Below are 17,603 nucleotides of genomic sequence, written 5' to 3' on the forward strand. Positions count from 1 at the left end.
ACATCTTGGCAGTTATGTGTAGGAGGATTGAGTCTAAATATAACATGTGGTTGGTGATTACAACAATAAGGTATAACTTCCCAGTATTGAAATTCTTCAAGTTTTGTCTTTTATTTCTATGTATACACTTACATTGTTTTTTTTTATTTTTAATGCCTATTTTAAGTAAAAAGAAAGCCCCCCCCCCCCCATTCCCTTTAAGGACATCTATATAAAAGTTCAGTCTGGACTTTGCCTACATACTGAAAATCTAGACTTTGCCTAAATACTGAAAATAGCAGGTACCATTAATTCCTGTGTACTAGGACTCATATTCACATAGTGTTCCCTATGCCCAAACTATTTCCAAGCCGTAGAAAACTGTAATTACCCTGTTTCTAGTAGAGCTAAGCTGAATGCATCAAGAATATGCTCTCTGACCTCTGTGATTGCTATTTATTACACAGGATTATCAAGAGGAAATTGCAATTGCCCAAGAGAACAAAATACAGCTCCAGCAAATGGGAGAACGGCTGGCTCGAGCCAGTCATGAAAGCAAAGCATCTGAGATTGAGTACAAGCTTGGCAAGATCAATGACCGGTGGCAGCACCTTCTGGACCTCATGGCAGCCAGGTAAAAAGGACCCCCGTCAGCAGGACACACGTGCAGAATCTCAGCTCATTCAGGCCACCTTCCATTTCAGCTGCAAATCGTCCAGTAAATCTCTGCGTTCCCCATCCCACCACTTCAGTTCACGCTTGTCTCATAAGTGTCACTTTCATTAACTTTAAAATTCCCCTTCATGCTTCACGAATTCAGTGGTGTTTTCATTTAACTAAAAGAGAGAAAGTCATATCCAAACAAAATCCATTCCCGAGGGAAAAAGTCTTTATTCTGAGGCTTCATAGTACTCAACTTCCTATAGGAAAGAGAGTGAAACTGCTGACAAGCATCTGTGAAGGGTGTGTTTGTCTGAGGTGGCAAAAAATATATATACATATATATATATTATATTGTATTATACATACAAAGTGCATTTATATATTATATATATTTATATATTTTATAAATATTTTTTGCATTTTAAATAAAAAAGTATTTTTTATTAGTAAGGTATCAGAATGAAGCTAATTATTGTCACTTTGTTTTGATGTAAAAATAACCTGCTGCATGACTGTATTTTGTACTTAGCTTTAGTGATATCTGTAAGTGTCTGCTTCGTGCCTGAGAGGAAGATTACATCAATTTCTGTTGTGGAAATGTTACTGAAAGGGTGAGGTGGGGTACAGCTGCTTACTGCTCAAAAGCCAATTAACAGGCCAGATTGGTGGAAAGGAAAGTTTGTTTTATTTCAGATGCCACCAACTTGGGGAGGTGGGGTGGACATCTGTCCAAAGGCTGACTCCCCCCACCGCTACCCCCCCCCACACACACACGGCAACCAGTGGGGCAAGAGCTTTTATAGACAGAAGGAGGGGACTCTATGCAGAAACAGCACAGCCAGCTCTGACAGTCATCTTCAGATTGGTCATCAGTGGTCTGACCAGTGTCGTTTTGATTGTTTTAGGGACAGTTAGTCTTCAGTTCCAAGGTCCATTTGTTCCCATTTCTTTGTGGCCAGTTCTCAGAATTGTGACAGCTCATGTTCTTGGTATAGTCTGGTCATCGTGTAGTTAACTTTTCCACCTGTGTTTTGGAATCTATAAGACAGCTCACAGGATATGGCTCAGAATATTATCTATAGCCCTTGAGAAAGGACTAAAGGTCCTTGACTATGCTTAATGACTACATTATTATTATTATTTTGTCTCCTCTGACTGTTTTCCTTTGATTCTATATTTCTTACTTCTCTGATTAAACTTATTCTTTGACTAGTTTCCAAAGATGAAAGGCAGGCAGAGGACATGGTTGGGGGCTTGGGGGTGGAAGGACCATAGGGTTCTGCTCCATTTCAGAAGGCAGAGTGAGAGAAATATAAAAGTCAAAAAGAAAAAAATATCTGAGGAACTTTACTAGCAGTATAAAAGTCTGATATGCTTGAATGAACCATTATGTTATTTGACATGAGGGTTATTTTTAAAGGGAAAGGCTGGATAGATGCTTTTTTTGACGTGAGCTTTGCTTCATGTTGGACTGTAGCCTCCATGAGGGCAGGCGTCTTTGTCCATTCTGTTCACTGTATATCACTAGCAACAAGAACAGTGCCTGAACACAGTTTGGACTCAGTAAATATTTGCATGAATGTATGAATGAATATTTGAATAGACAGTCTTTATAGCAGTTAGGAGAGTTAGGATGTCACAGATGCTTCTGATTCACAGTTGTTCTGGAGCCGTCCCACAATACATTTTATAAAAAATCTGGATTATTTTCCCTAGCCGTGAAGGTAGATGTGAAACAGTGCCTTTTGAGTACTGTGTGCCCATAAAAACTGCATATGGGCATGACAATTCCATATGTTGATTTTGAAAACATTTAGTATAGGTTTTTTTCTATAAGGGAGTTATCAAACAGGGTCTAATTTATGAAGCAGATGAGGCTATAATTTCAGCAAGAACATAATAAAAAGGGAACAAGCGTTAACCAGGTTTTAAAATGTTAGACAGTAGGACTGTAATAGCTAACACTTGCTGAACCTTTAGCTTGCACCAGTGACCATGCTGCAGACTTCATGTGCATCTTCCTGTGTGTTTACAACATCTTTTGAGATGGGTATTATTGTTACACCCATTTTCGAGGTATGGAATGCTGAGGTTCAGGCTTGCTCCTGGTCGTGCACATACTGAGTGGCAGAGTCTGCATTCTTTGACTCTACAGCCCATGCCCTGCACAATTCTGCCTGCCAAGTCTGTGACTTCTTGGTCCCTGTTCTAGATAATGCAATTAAAAGGAAATTAGGTTGTTATTTATTTCTGTAGGCTTTCCTGCTGCCTTAGTGAGAAAGAACCCACCTGCCAAGGCAGCAGACGTGAGTTCGATGCCTGGGTCAGGAAGATCCCCTGAAGAAGAAATGGCAACTCACTCCAGTATTCTTGCCTGGGACATCCCATGGACAGAGGAGCTTGGCAGGCTACAGTCCACAGGGTCTCAAGAGTCAGACTGATGTAGTGGCTGAACAACGACAACAGCAATTATTTCTATAACCGAGCTTCCCGGTTCTATTTGTAAAGGACTGATAGTGACTGTGAAACATTTCAGGGATACAAAGACAGAGGCCCCTTTTTTCAAGTGGGCATACAGACGTGCAAAGAAATCAAGTAAAATGACTCACCAAATGCCCTGATAAAGGATATAAAGAGGTGGAAACTTAATGGTTCAGCTTAAACTGCTTGAAGTATTTAGGCATATGTAGGTTTTAGAACCTTAATACCATGTTTAGCCTCACTTTTCAGGCGCTGATAACCAAACCTTAATTCAGAGGGAGGATCTGAAGCCTTTGTGCTAAAAAAAGTACCCTTCTTCGGGAAGCCGCCCACTTGGTAAACATCCCTGGATTTTTTTTGGTCAGATTATGACTCACAGATTGGTTTGCATTGTCATGTAATCCAGCTAAAGTAGTTAATATTCTTTTCCAATTTTTAGTGCTTCAATGCTGTGAAATATGGAGTTGCTTGAAATCAAAATTTTAAAAAATGTAATATAATTTAATCACAAGCAGTTTAGCATATGCCCAGCTGTTAGCCAACATTATATAAAATGAACTAGATGTTTACTCCTCAAAGTCATGCTTATTTATAACATTTCTGTCTAGTTTTTGTTTGCTCATTTGTGTTTTGGGGGGTATATTTGGCCACACGACATGGCCTGTGGGATCTTAGTTCCCCTACCAGGAATTGACCCTTCACCCCTGCATTAGAAGGGAAGAGTCTTAACCACTGGACCGCTTAGGAACTCCTCTGTATAGTTTATTCAGTCAATAATTTTTTAGATATTACTTAGTTAATTCTTCCAAAGACATATTAGCAAATTTGAATCAATTAAATACAGGGTATACAGGCTTCCTAGGTGGCCTGGTAAAGTATCCACCTGTGATGCAGGAGACTCAAGAGATGTGGGTTCAATCCCTGGGTTGGGAAGATCCCCTAGGGTAGGAAATGGCAACCCACTCCAGTATTCTTGCCTGGAGAACCTCATGGACAGAGGAGCCTGGTGGGCTACAGTCCATGGGGTCGCTAAGAGTTGGACATGACTAAGTGACTGAGCAGAGAACACACACAGAATCTGGCGTTTTAGTCACTAAAATGCTCATGTTTCTAGTTTTGTTGTTTCATTTTACACAAATGTATACATATTGTCCATTTCTAATGGTCTCTTTCCAACATGGACAGTATGACATACCGACTGTTGGTTTGTCCTGAGGTTTAATGCCACGCTGAATTCATAGTTCTTGGAGTGTCTCCTAAATGGCTCTCAGCCATCACATTTGCTTTCTTTCCATTGTTTGGTTTATTGGCATTTCGCTAGTGCACAGGCTAGACGCCCATCTCCCACACCCGTCTTCAACTGTGACCTGCCAGTTGAAATACTGAGTTTCTATGATTCAGTCTCATTCGGTCCACCTCCCTCTTCCAAAAAAATTTTTTAACATTGATTCATTAAAGCAGAACATAATTTGTCTTTTGATATTTTTATGTTGTTTTGGTGCTTTGGGGGGAATAGAGAAGTTGTTACTGAAGATGATCATATTTTCAGGTGAACCGCTTTCCAGCTAACTGGAAATGGGGGGAAAAAAGAAAGAAAGAAGATTGACAGATAATAACCTGTTATGTACGAATAGAATGCATAACTTTGAGTCAGCTTCCTATTACTAGTTGATTAGCTAGCTTAGACCATTCTAAGTGCGCAGTAGATGTGTTTTGCATTGAATTTTTAAACTGTCACCAAGCATTGTCAGCTTTTTAAGATAACAGAAAAATTTGCAGTTATTTTTAGGGCTCAATGGATAATGTTCCAGTATACTTTCTAGTCCTACTTAGTCCAATGTAACAGTGACGAGTTTACATGCTATATAATGGCTATTTAAATGAGCTGAAATGGAATATGATTCATCTAATTGAATGTAATTCAATTAGAATTTAATTTTAATTATGGTCAGTTGCACAAGGCACATTTCCAGTGCTCAGAAACCACACAAGGATAGTGGCTACCGTATTGGATACTGCAGACACAGAACATTTTCATCATCCCAGAAAACTCTTGGTCAGTGCTAGCCTAGACAAAAGCATTTCTGAGCTTTCACCTTTAATTAAGAGTCAACATAATTAACAGTCATCAGTGTAACTGATAATTTCTGTAATACTGTCTTCAAGGATTGTAGCTCTCATTTCTGAACCCTATGCAAAAATCCAAATGGCAGTTTCCCAGAGCCTGGACTGACAGAAAGTGTCCTGTAGCCTTAGTTGTTCAGAGCTTCTAATAAATAGAGACTGCTTTGTTCAACGTTTCCCATCTTGGTATCTAGGAAGGTCAGATTCAAGTTGTTTACTCTGTTGTGATGACTTTTCTTTTTTTAGTTAACTGAACTCTCTAATAGAAGGCTATTCTTCTTTCCTCACCAAACCTAAAATAGTCATTACCAAAATGAAGCACACAATAGTTATGTGTTACTTTAATAATGAAATTATTAGTCCCCCGACTCTTTGAGATCCCATGGACAGTTGCCCTCCAGGCTCCTCTGTCCATGGGATTTCCCAGGCCAGAATACTGGAGTGAGTTGCCATTTCCTACTTCAGGAGATCTTCCCAACCTAGGGATCGAACCCAGGTCTCCTGCATTGCAGACAGCTTCTTTACCATCCGAGTTACCAGGGAATCCAACTAAGTTATTATTTTAATAATAGCTTTATTGAGATTTAATTCACGTAACATACAACTTATCTATCAAGAGTATACAATCCGGTGACTTTTAGTATGTTCCCAGAACTGTGCATCTTTCATCGTTGTTGTTGCTCAGTCACTAAGTTGTGTCCAACTCTTTGTGACCCCGTGAATTGCAACACACCCGACAGTCCTTCACTGTCTCCCTGAGTTTGCTCAAATTCACATCCACTGAGTCGGTGATGCCATCCAACCATCTCATCCTCTGTCGCTTGCTTCTCCTCTTGCCGTCAATCTTTCCCAACATCAAGGTCTTTTCCAATGAGTTGGCTCTTCGAATCAGGAAGCCAAAGGATTGGAGCTTCAGCTGCAGCATCAGTCCTTCCAGTGAATATTCAGGGTTGATTTCATTTAGGATTGATTGGTTTTATTTCCTTGCTGTCCAAGGGACTCTCAAGAGTCTTCCCCAGCACCACAGTTCCTAAGCATTAAATTCTTCAGTGCTCAGCCTTCTTTATTGTCCACCTCTCACATATGTACATCACTACTGGAAAACAAGTCTCTTGAGTTCCTCTTCACTTTCTGCCATTAGAGTGGTATCATCTGCATGTCTGAGGTTGTTGATATTTCTCCTGGAAATCTTAATTCCATTTTGTGATTCTTCCAGCCTAGCATTTCACATGATGTACTCTGCACATAAGTTAAATAATCAGGACAACAATATACAGCCTTGTCGTACACCTTTCCCAATTTTGAACCAGTCCATTGTTCCATGTCCAGTTTTAACTGTTGCTTCTTGACCTGCATACAGATTTCTCAGGAGACAGGTGAGGTGGTCTGGTATCCCATTTCTTTAAGAATTTTCCACAGTTTGTTGTGATCCACACCGTTAAAGGCTTTAATGTAGTCAGTGAAGCAGAAGTAAATGTTTTTCTGGAATTCCCCTGATTTCCCTATGATCCAGCAGATGTTGGCAATTTGATCTCTGGTTTCTCTGCCTTTTCTAAACCCAGCTTGTACATCTGGAAGTTCTCGGTTCATGTAATGCTGAAGCCCAGCTTGAAGGATTTTGAGCATAACCTTACTAGCATGTGAAATGAGCACAATTATTCGGTAGTTAGAACATTCTTTGGCACTGCCATTCTTTGAGATTAGAGTGCAAACTGACCTTTTCCAGTCCTGTGGCCACTCATTGCTGAGTTTTCCAAATTTGCTTGCATATCGAATGCAGCACTTTTACAGCATTCTATTTTAGAAGTTTAAATAGCTCAGCTGGAATTCCATCACCTCCACTAGCCTCATTTGTAGTGGTGCTTCCTAAGGCCCATTTGACTTCAGACTCCAGGATGTCTGGCTCTAGGTGAGTGACCACACCTTCATGGTTATCTGGGTCATTAAGATCTTTTTTATAAATTTCTTCTGTGTATTCTTACCACCTCTTCTTAAGCTCTTTTGCTTTTGTTAGGTTCATACCATTCTTGTCCTTTATTGTGCCCGTCCTTGCATGAAATGTTCCCTTGATATCTCCAGTTTTCTAGAAGAGATTGCTAGTTTCCTTTTCTATTGTTTTCCTCTACTTCTTTGCACTGCTCATTTAAGAAGACCTTCTTATCTCTCCTTGCTGTTCTCTGGAACTCTGCATTCAGTCGGGTATATCTTTCCCTTTCTCCTTTGCCTTTTGAGTCTCTTCTTTTTTCAGTTGTTTGTAAGGCCTCCACTTTGCTTTGCATTTCTTTTTCTTTGGGATCATTTTGATCACCTCCTTTATAATGTCACGAACCTCTGTCCATAGTTCTTCAGGCACTCTTTCTATCAGATCTAATCCCTTGAATCTATTTGTTGCCTCCACTGTATAACCATAAGGAATTTATTTAGATCATACCTGAATCACATAGTGGTTTTTCCTACTTTCTTCAATGTAAGCCTGAATTTTGCAATAAGAGGCTGAGCCACAGTCAGCTCTGGGTCTTGTTCTTGCTGACTATATAGAATTTCTCCATCTTTAACTGCAAAGAATATAGTCAGCCTCATTTTGGTGTTGACCATCTGGTGATACGATGTGCAGAGACTTCTCTTGTGTTGTTGGAAGAGGATGTTTGCTATGACCAATGTGCTCTCTTGACAAAACTGTTAGCCTTTGCCCTGCTTCATTTTGTACTCTAAGACCAAACTTGCCTGTTACTCCAGGTATCTTTGACTTCCTACTTTTGCATTCCAATCCCCTGTGATGGAAACGACATTGGTTTTGGTGTCATTCTAGAAGATCTTGTAGGTCTTCACAGAACCAGTCAACTTAAGCTTCTTCAGCATTTGTGTTTGGGACACAGACTTGGATTACTGTGATATTGAATGATTTGCCTTGGAACCAAACTGAAATCATTCTGTTGTTCTTGAGATTGCACCCAAGCACTGAATTTTGGTCTCTTTTGTTGACTATGAGGGCTACTCCGTTCTTTCCAGAGGATTCTTGCCCATAGTAATGGATGTAATGGTCATCTGAATTAAATTTGCCTGTTCCCATCCATTTTAGTTCACTGATTCCTAAGATGTTGATGTTCACTCTTCCCATCTCCTGCTTGATCTTGTCCACTTTACCATAATTCATGGATCTCAAAAACAGGAAAAACAAATACAATTTTTAAAAACTATGGAATGCCCCCTGTATACAAAAGTGTATGAAGTATTAATACTTTCTCTGCACATGGCTACATGACAGAAGCTGGCAAACTCTGTTAGGGCTGGATTACTATATGACTAATATTCGAGGCTTTCTGTGCTGAAGAGCCTCTGACAAAGCCCTCTGCCGATAAATCCCAAAAGCAGCCTTAGGCAGTGTGTAGAGAAACATAATAGATTTCAGTAATATTTTATTACCAAAGCAGGTAGCCACGCATAGTTTCCAGACGCCCCTCTGGGGATGTAAAGATAAAAAAGAAAATGAGTCCCCAAACATAAGAGTGATAAAGCAAGGATACAGGGCTCCCCACCAGAGCCTTCCCCTTCCATTTCATCTTGCTGCTCTCTCTCTCTGGCTGGACAGGCCAGCTCTTAATTGTTCTCCATGTTCTTCCTTTTCTCCAGATTAGATCAAAGTCTTCTTATCTAGGCTTTCTGTACACAGTCTGTAGCATTTCCCTTGTTTATAGTAAATATCCCATTTTGAAGATTATTGAAAGTTTCTGTCCTCTGTTGAGATGTCAGTGTATCAACCTTGATGAGCACAGTAACCCCAGAACCTAATGAAGTTCTTTGCATATAGTAGTCTCTCCAGTGTTCGTTGAGCTTCTCGGCCTGAGACACAGCATGTGAAAAGTTCCCTACATACAGATAGGAATATAGCAGAGCCTGGGCTTGGGGCTTCACTTGCCTGCGTTGTACAATGTTTCTGCTTCACCTGCACTGTGATATTTGACAAATTACTCATCCTCTCAGTACTTCAATTATATGGTGTAAAAGGTTATCAGGAGGATTACATGAGGTGGTACCTGTAAACCACTTAGCACAGTGAAGCGCTCAGTCAATAAATGTCAGCTCTCATCCTGGAGGGAGTTTAGAGGCTTGTGGAGAATAAGGAGGGCTTTGCAAAGTTGAAGCAGCTGCCCTCAGTAGGGATTTCAGTCCAGTGGGAGCTCTGCCCAAACTAGAGGGAAAAGGAAAAGTAATTCTTGGAATTTGTGGCTGGTATTACCTCATGGTGATCCATTCAGAAAAGTCAAGCCAGAATCAGAAATGCTTTGATGCAGCAAGCTCAGAAATGACACCATTCTAGTTTTAGTTCACCTTCCTCTGGCTGTGTGACCTGGGGCTTACTGTATAACCTCTCTGAGTCCCGGATTCCTCATTTTCAAAATGTTCATTAAAATAACTGCCAGTTCTCCAGTGAGACAACACAGGGGGAAAGGATCATGTATACTATCATATACTATATGTGCCAATCTTATTCTTTTAGGTCATTCCATAGTTTTATATAATGTGATTTATCTAGTATTTTCCCTACTGATGAAAATTTATATTATTGCCATTTTTTGCTACTACAATAATTGTGTTTAAAGCCTTGCCTTATATTTAGTTCATTGGGATAAATATATTGTGCTAAGAATAGTGAACATGGGGAAAAAATTAGCCCATGGAAAAATGTAAATATAGTAAAAGGGAATTAAACTAAGGAAATAATGGCAATGAAAAATTTTTAAGATCTGTTTTTTTTTAATGTTGGTAGTAATCAAGAGAAAGCAAACTTGCCTTCTATTATGGAATTATGACCAATGTTTTCCATCTTGATGAAAATAATATATCAGTAAAATGATTGTTTTATAAAGAATGAAAATATATCTTTAATTATAGCATTTTAAAAAATAATTTTATTTTTAACTGTTTTGTGGATTTTTTTAATGTAAAAATTCAGTTTTGTTTCTTTTATAGAGAAAATACACTATAAAATATTTTAAATTTTTTAAAAAATATTTTAAAAGCAATCAACTCATATAACCAGAACCAAGTACTTTGTTTTATTTTAGTTAAAATTCATCATATTGGACTTTAAAAAAAAAAGCTTAACAAATGTTTATTGCCTATTTATTTATTTGTAAGTTATTTGTGTGTATGTATTTTAAAATCCTAAGGATTTAAAGCAGATAGCATTGTTCACATTTATTTTTTTAATTACCAGTATTGAATCACTTGGGAGCTTATTTTCTTTAAAAGTTTAAATTATGAAGTTTATATTTCAGTGCAGAAAACTTAGAAATTCTTGCAATTCCACCCCCCCCCAAGTTAACTGAAATTCCACAAAGCAAATGAACATATTTTTTTAATTACCTTAAAATAAACATGTTATTTTTGTCACTTTACATCATTATTTTTAAAAGGACAAAGGTTGAGGTAAGTGGAGAATAGTATTCCTTCATTCCTTTTCCTGCTCAAATAGGTCTATTCAAAGGTGAAGACCAGTCACTTTTCAGCAGAATTTCTTGCCCATCCCATCTTCCCAAACAACCCCTTAAACTCCTACTTACATCCCTTAGCTGGCAAGCAAACTGAAGAAACATAAAAGTTGCTCCTTTTTGCTGCTACAGTTTGCTGTTCTTGGGGTGGTTTTGCTTGTTTGTGTTTGGGTCCTTTGTCTTTTCAAATATCTTTTCCGGTTTAACAGACCGCCTGCGAGAAAAGGGGGAAGGTCCTTCCAGGATGGCGGTGTGTCTGCAGCCAAGTCTTATTTCTGCTCGCTTCTTTCTTTAGACCTGGAGCCTCCCCCTCCTTCCAGATTACCCTGAGCCTATCCCCTTCTCACCCTCGTGGCCTACATTCCAGGAGATCAGGCCTGGCACATGTTAATGAATGTAGGTTTTATTTAGAAGCATGACCACTTGTCACTTACTGCTCAGTGTCATGTTATCAGGCAGAGGCTTACCGACATTTGTCTGGAGGGAGCATTTTCATACTTCCATACACAGACCGGGGAACCTTTCATCCCCACGCAAGATTTAGCCTTTTGCTCTGCAAACCTCGCTTTTGCAAGTGGATACTTCATGGTGGTGGCGGAAGATTCTTGTGCCCCGAGGATGGCGGAGGATGGCTGTGCGGATGCAGACCTCCCGGACTGTAACTGCAATGTCGCAAGGCAGGCATCTCCTTGAGTTTCTTCCCGTGGGCATAACTTTCTTGTTACGTGGGGGTGATAGGATGGATGCTGGAGCTTGAATCCATAATTGGTTTTGCCAGTGTTAAGTGGGGATGACTGGTGTTAGGAGGTTGTTGGCCATGGGCTCCTAAGAGTTATTTGTCGGTTTTTCTTGTCCCCCTAACTGGCCTGTGAAGCTAGATGGAAAGGTTAATGGGCTTTGTTATGGCTCAGGATCCAGTTGCCTCCGGACTGGAATCGTCACATGAGGGGTATGGTTACAGTAGAGGAGAGCCTGAGACACAGGAAAGGGATTCAGAAAAAAGGTCCAGTGGAAAGAGCCTGTCAGTCCGTCATCTGTTATTTAAAGGCTGCTGCTGAAACTAGACGCAGCCAGTTCACACTTTTGTAACCGAAAGTGTTCCCTTTATGAAATTAAAAAATCTCTCATGTTTCAGCAGCCTGGAGTGTTGTGTGTGTGAGAGAAAGTTGTTTCTCTTTAGGAATGTCAGTAGGTTTTGATCACTGACTAATATAAAGGTTTTCAAACATATGTGCAAATGGGGAAATACATGTCTAAAATGGTAATGTAGTGCATAATGCAGATATTTACTTAATGATTTTTATTCAGTTAGAATAGCATCACATCAGGAATTTTCACTTTATTTTTCAACATATTTTTTTGTACCATAGCATCCCCTGAATAAACCCCTATTGGTGAATAGAATTATTAATGGTACCTTTCGTTCTGATATATTGAGCACATGAATTTTTTTTGTTTGTTTGTTTTGGTTTATGTATCTACTAAACTTGTCTGAAGGAAAGTAGTGAGGTATATATGAAATGTGTAAGTGTGTATGCATATATGTGTATATTCATGTGGCAATATTAAGAAGCCATACAACTGGAATTGGTATTAGAGTCCTTCTCAAGAAAGATCAAATACTTGGGAAGTAGAGGAGATTCTGAAAGAGGAACCAGGTGCAGGGATTTACAGATAGACCAGGTTTGCTAAACTTACCCAGACAAGTGACATCTGTAAACACGTATTTTGAATTATAATCCTGGATGCTACCAAAAAGAATGTTGCTCAAACTTCTTACAATGATAGATAAATAAAGCTATTGTTGATACTTCAGTCAAAGTTGCCTTTAAAGAAATAATGAAAAAAAAAAGTGGGACATTTCTCTGAGAAAACAATGATCCCTGTCCCACCAATATCAACTTTAAAAGCTCAAGGGTGATGTATGGGGACTTTATCCCCACCTCCTCTTAGCTTATATCAACACCCTCCCGCCCAACACTTAAATATACATTGTATTTTGCTATTTGTGGTAAAGTGCACTTTTTGAAAAATGGGAAGGGAGAACCACTTAAGCGTTCACCCTCCCTGACTTTACTAAGATTTACACATTCATTTGAAAGAGGAACTTGTCCTTAATGGACTATATGAACAAGCATTTCCATGTCACGTTGCCCTTGACATATTGCAGTAACTGCTCTGACTACTGGAACTCCTTCAATACTATACAGGATTACTGATCTGTAAATTATTTGGCTACTGTAGACAATATCTGGTGGACAGTGTTTATTCATAGCCCTTTGTGTCCTGGATCATTTTTGTAAGTGAATTTTGAACCAAGAAAATCAATTAATTCTTGTCCTTAACAAATATATGATTAGCAAATGATCTAGAAGAAAATTTAAGTATACATTTAATGTCAAATAAATTAAAATATGTTAACAAAATAAAAATATTTTCATTAGAATACCAATTATTAATGTTTGCTTGCTTGCTTAGTCACTCAGTCGTGGCCAACTCTTTGTGACCGGTTAGACAGTAGCCCCCCGGACTCCTCTGTCCATGGGATTTTTCAGCCTAGAACACTAGAATGGGTTGCCATTTCCTTCTCCAGGGGATCTTCCTGACTCAAAAGATTGAACTTGCATCTCCTGTGTCTTCCTGCATTCCAGGCAGATTCTTTACCCTCTGAGCCATCAGGGAAAGTAGATATTTAAATAGAACCCAGCTTTGTGCAAGGTACTGAGCTTAGTATGGCAGCCAAAAATGGAAAGAGAAAACTCAAAGTGGAAATTCACAGTTCTAGCTTTCCAGGGAATTTCCCATGGGAAGGAAGAGCATGAGCATAAATAACACCAGAGAGTTTAGACAAGAGTAAGAAGGAAGCAGACACAGAGTGAGGTTCCCTCGAAGCCTTTAGCTCCACAGAGAAGCCCGATGCTGTTGGAAGTTTACTGTAAAGCCCCATCCCAAAGCATGGTCAGCATTCACATCCCACCAGATCTGAAGACAGGAAGCTGGTCCAGACAGGAAGCTGAGAGGACATTCTTAACTGGGGTAAAACCAGGACAGACTTCTCAGGTCAACGGGCCACTCTTCAGTCCTATTCCAGTGGCTTCATTGACTGTAGACTGTCCTTTCCATGTGGGACACTGAGGCAGGATGGCCAAGGTCATGTTAAACCCCAAGTCCGTGCCATGATCATTGTTGGTAGGATATGCACCCTGAACTTCATGCCCAGTAGCTTCTTTGACTGACCTTTAAGTGAATTTTGTCTGATATGTGAGAGAAATGCGAGTTGGTTGTGTGTAAAAGTCCTTGGAATTATTGTTCAAGGCTAATGTTTTCAAATGCTCTCAAGACAGGTACAAATTATACTTAGAAAGCTAATTAGAGAAGTCTTATCTTGAATGGAATTACAAATCTTGAGAAATATATTGTAATGCATGTTTTCTGTTCCCTATCAATTGAATATATTGCAGAATAAGAACATAATTTTTAAATACACATTTTAAAAAAATAATGTAAGGTAACACACCTTAGCATGCCTTTACACACTGGAAATATTATTCAAACATAAGGGGTTTTATTATAATTAATGAAACATAGATACTGTCAAGAACTGAGCATAGTGAAAATCCTTTTAAGCATTCACAAAGGAAAAGTGAAGGTGTCATGACTAGATTTTCATTTGCAGAGAAACATTGATTTACAGAAAATGTAACAGAAGTCATGGTATCTATTTTAAGCAATTAAAAATGAATAAAAATTCTCAACAGTTTGGTTATGAGATAGTTTCTTCAGAAAGGTGGCTCCTGACCAGAGAAGCCTATCAGAGTTATCTGGGGAGTTATGGGAGCGAGGAGGTGGGGAGAGAGTTTCTACTGCAGATACCTACCTGAATATACCACATCCCTAGAGTTGTTGCTGCTGTTTCCTTTTTCTGCTCGGCATGCGGCATCTTAGCTTCCCAACCAGAGATTGAATTTGTGGCCCCTACAGTGGAATCAAGAGTCTTAACCATTGTACTGCCAGAGAAATCCCTATCACATCTCTAGAGTTTTAAAAGACATACTACTCTCGACATTTTTTCCAAGCAGATACTTCTTTAGTTGAGCCAGATTGACACCTTGGAAATGGAGGTGTTTTGCTTATATGTCATTTGTTTCTCTTACAAGCAGTGTCAGTTAGGTAACTACATTTCCTGAACAAAAAAGTCTACAATATATTTTTTTAAAAGCTTATGGTCTAAACAAATTTTGAATTTCAAATAAGAGCGGCATCAGAAATCATTGATCATGTGCTCTTCTTCCCCATCCCGTTTCTTTTCAGAGCATTCTATATATGTACATGCAGCCGTGTCAGGCCATCAGCAGGGACTCAATAATGTTTTTTTGCTGCTATTACTTGATATTAACAGAGTTGAAAAGTACTATCTGTGTCCCTCTCAAACTCCTGCTCACACTCTGCCCTCACTGGGAAATTCCTTTCAAAACTTATTTATCTATCCATGCCCTTGTACCCTTGACCCTGCCTCCTATGCATCCTTGCTCCGTCATCTGTATTCATGTATCTTTTCCTGCCTTTTTCTTCTGTCTTTGGCCCTTATCTCATGAGTTCCTTTTTCTCTGCCTAAAAACACTCTAAAGTGATTCCAAACTTTCAACTGCATTAACAGAACAAAAAATAAATTTTTTCTTTTAGCCAGATAATTCTACCTGTTTTGTACCATATTTACTCAACTTCCCTGCCTGCTTTCTTAAAATAATTAACAGTCCCCTTTTATCACAAGCATGTTTCTGAAGCCAAATGACACCTGCGTTCTGTTTCCACCGTGTTTGCTAAACTACTCGCTTGGGGTCAGCAGACCGCTTCCAATGGCTCTTTTTAGGCCTCATCATGATGTCCTGCTCTGCCTTTGACTAAGCAGACCTGTGGTTCCACAATTTAGCACACCTAAGTCTTGCTTCTCAAAAATGGAAATTCCCTGGCCACATTCCCTGAGGTTCTGGCCCCATAGGACAGTTTTGGGGTCTAAGGAGCTGCACATTCATGAGGGAAACCAGGTGAACTCTAATGAAGAGGGCATTAAATCATTTCCTGACCAACACTTTCTTTTTTAAATTTTTTTCTTTTTTCTTTTTTAAATTTTAAGATAACTTTTAGTGACTCTAAATTTTGTAGCTAGTTTGTATAACATAAAGTTTGGAAACATGCAGACATACCCATTAACCTGCACACTAATAAATATTTCTCATCTTTTAAGATCACTTTACTGTGGCACGCCAGGTTTCTAGACACCTGATAACCATGGCCTGATACTGCTTTTTGTTTTTTAATTAGTAAATTTACAATATTATGTTAGTTTCAAGTGTAAAGTGACTCACTTACATGTATATATGACACTACTTAAAAATTATTTCTAATTGAATGTACTTGATATATAGCATTGTGTAATTCTAAGGTGTACAACATATTACTTTGATACATCAATAATTTATAATGTGGTGGTCATTGTAGCAATATTTATCACAGTATGAAATTATAGCATGCTCTTGTTCTTTATATTCATTTTACTATGCATTCAATCCGTGTGGCTTATTACTGCTCATGACAAGTTTGTACCCTTAAATACCATCAGTCTTATTCCCCGGTCCACAAGTTCTTTCTTAAAACTTTTCCCACCTTTAGTTTTATGCCACACTTACCTGCTTCACCTCCTTCCTTTCTAATTATTTTTTCTTCACCTATGATTCCCCCTCCTTTAACCTTTTAAAGTTCATTCTTCTTAGTCCATCCACTTTCAGAATGAAACACATCCTTTCATTAGACTTCAACTCTATGCCACAGTATATAAATCAATGCAATACACTCTGTCATCTAGTCTGGACCTAAGAATTATTATTTCCATATATGTCTAGCTGATCCTTCAGACTCATCATATCCTAAACTTTGTGCCCCGTTAATCCCTAGAGCTTGCTCCTCATCATGTATCCTCTAAGGCAGCAGCATCCATCTAATCATTCAATTGGAAAAAACGTCATTTCTAGCTCCCTCTGTCTCACATCATGATAATTTGTGAATTTAGCAATCCAGTCCTTGCCTCTAAACCCCCTGTTTGAAAGTAGGCTTTTGATGTAAACCGCTTGAACTATTCTGTTTACTTCTTAAACGGACTCTTAGAACAGCCTTGCCTCAAACTTCTGCATTCAAAATCAGAACCAATCTTAACATTCCTCCACAAATAGATCTTGGTAAAAGTTCTTATTAATCTTTAAAACTACAGACAAATTCATTATCATGTCACTGTGGGGGCTTTATAATCTTACTTGCATCCACCCAATCGGTCTTTTTTTTTTTTTTTTTTTAGTTGGAGGCTAATTACTTTACAATATTGTAGTGGTTTTTGCCATACATTGACATGAATCAGCCATGGATTTACATGTGTTCCCCATCCCGATCCCCCCCCACCTCCCTCCCCATCCCATCCCTCTGGGTCTTCCCAGTTCACCAGCCCTGAGCACCTGTCTCATGCATCCAACCTGGGCTGGTGATCTGTTTCACCCTTGATAGTATACTTGTTTCAATGCTGTTCTCTCAGAACATCCCACCCTCGCCTTCTCCCACAGAGTTCCAAAGTCTGTTCTGTACATCACCCATCAGTCTTGTATCTTAGCACGTCTCATCTCTTTTCTGCTTCTCTTCCCCATTCTTCCACTCCTAATCTCCTGGGTGCTGTGATTCTTCACCTTCAGAATCTTAACTTTTCTTCTTTATGTTTCAGAAGCCAGAAACATTCTGCTTGGCTTATATCTGTCTCTCAAGATGCAGCTCACATATCATTTCTTCATTTTCTCTTTTTCTTTAAAGTCTAAGCTCCTCAAA

General features: G+C 39.0%; 1 protein-coding gene across 11 annotated transcripts in view; it reads left to right on the plus strand.

Annotated features, from left to right (window-relative positions):
- Positions 1-17,603, plus strand: part of SYNE1 (spectrin repeat containing nuclear envelope protein 1) — a 471,391-nt gene that overhangs the window by 406,291 nt on the left and 47,497 nt on the right. For all 11 annotated transcript variants that reach the window (XM_065931098.1, XM_065931099.1, XM_065931094.1 and 8 more), the window contains one exon: positions 447-613. In XM_065931098.1, the coding sequence (XP_065787170.1) occupies positions 447-613 (167 nt within the window). The remainder of the gene's footprint in view (positions 1-446; positions 614-17,603) is intronic.

The sequence above is a fragment of the Muntiacus reevesi genome, chromosome 3, assembly GCF_963930625.1.
Source record: "Muntiacus reevesi chromosome 3, mMunRee1.1, whole genome shotgun sequence".
In the NCBI taxonomy this organism is placed as follows: domain Eukaryota; kingdom Metazoa; phylum Chordata; class Mammalia; order Artiodactyla; family Cervidae; genus Muntiacus; species Muntiacus reevesi.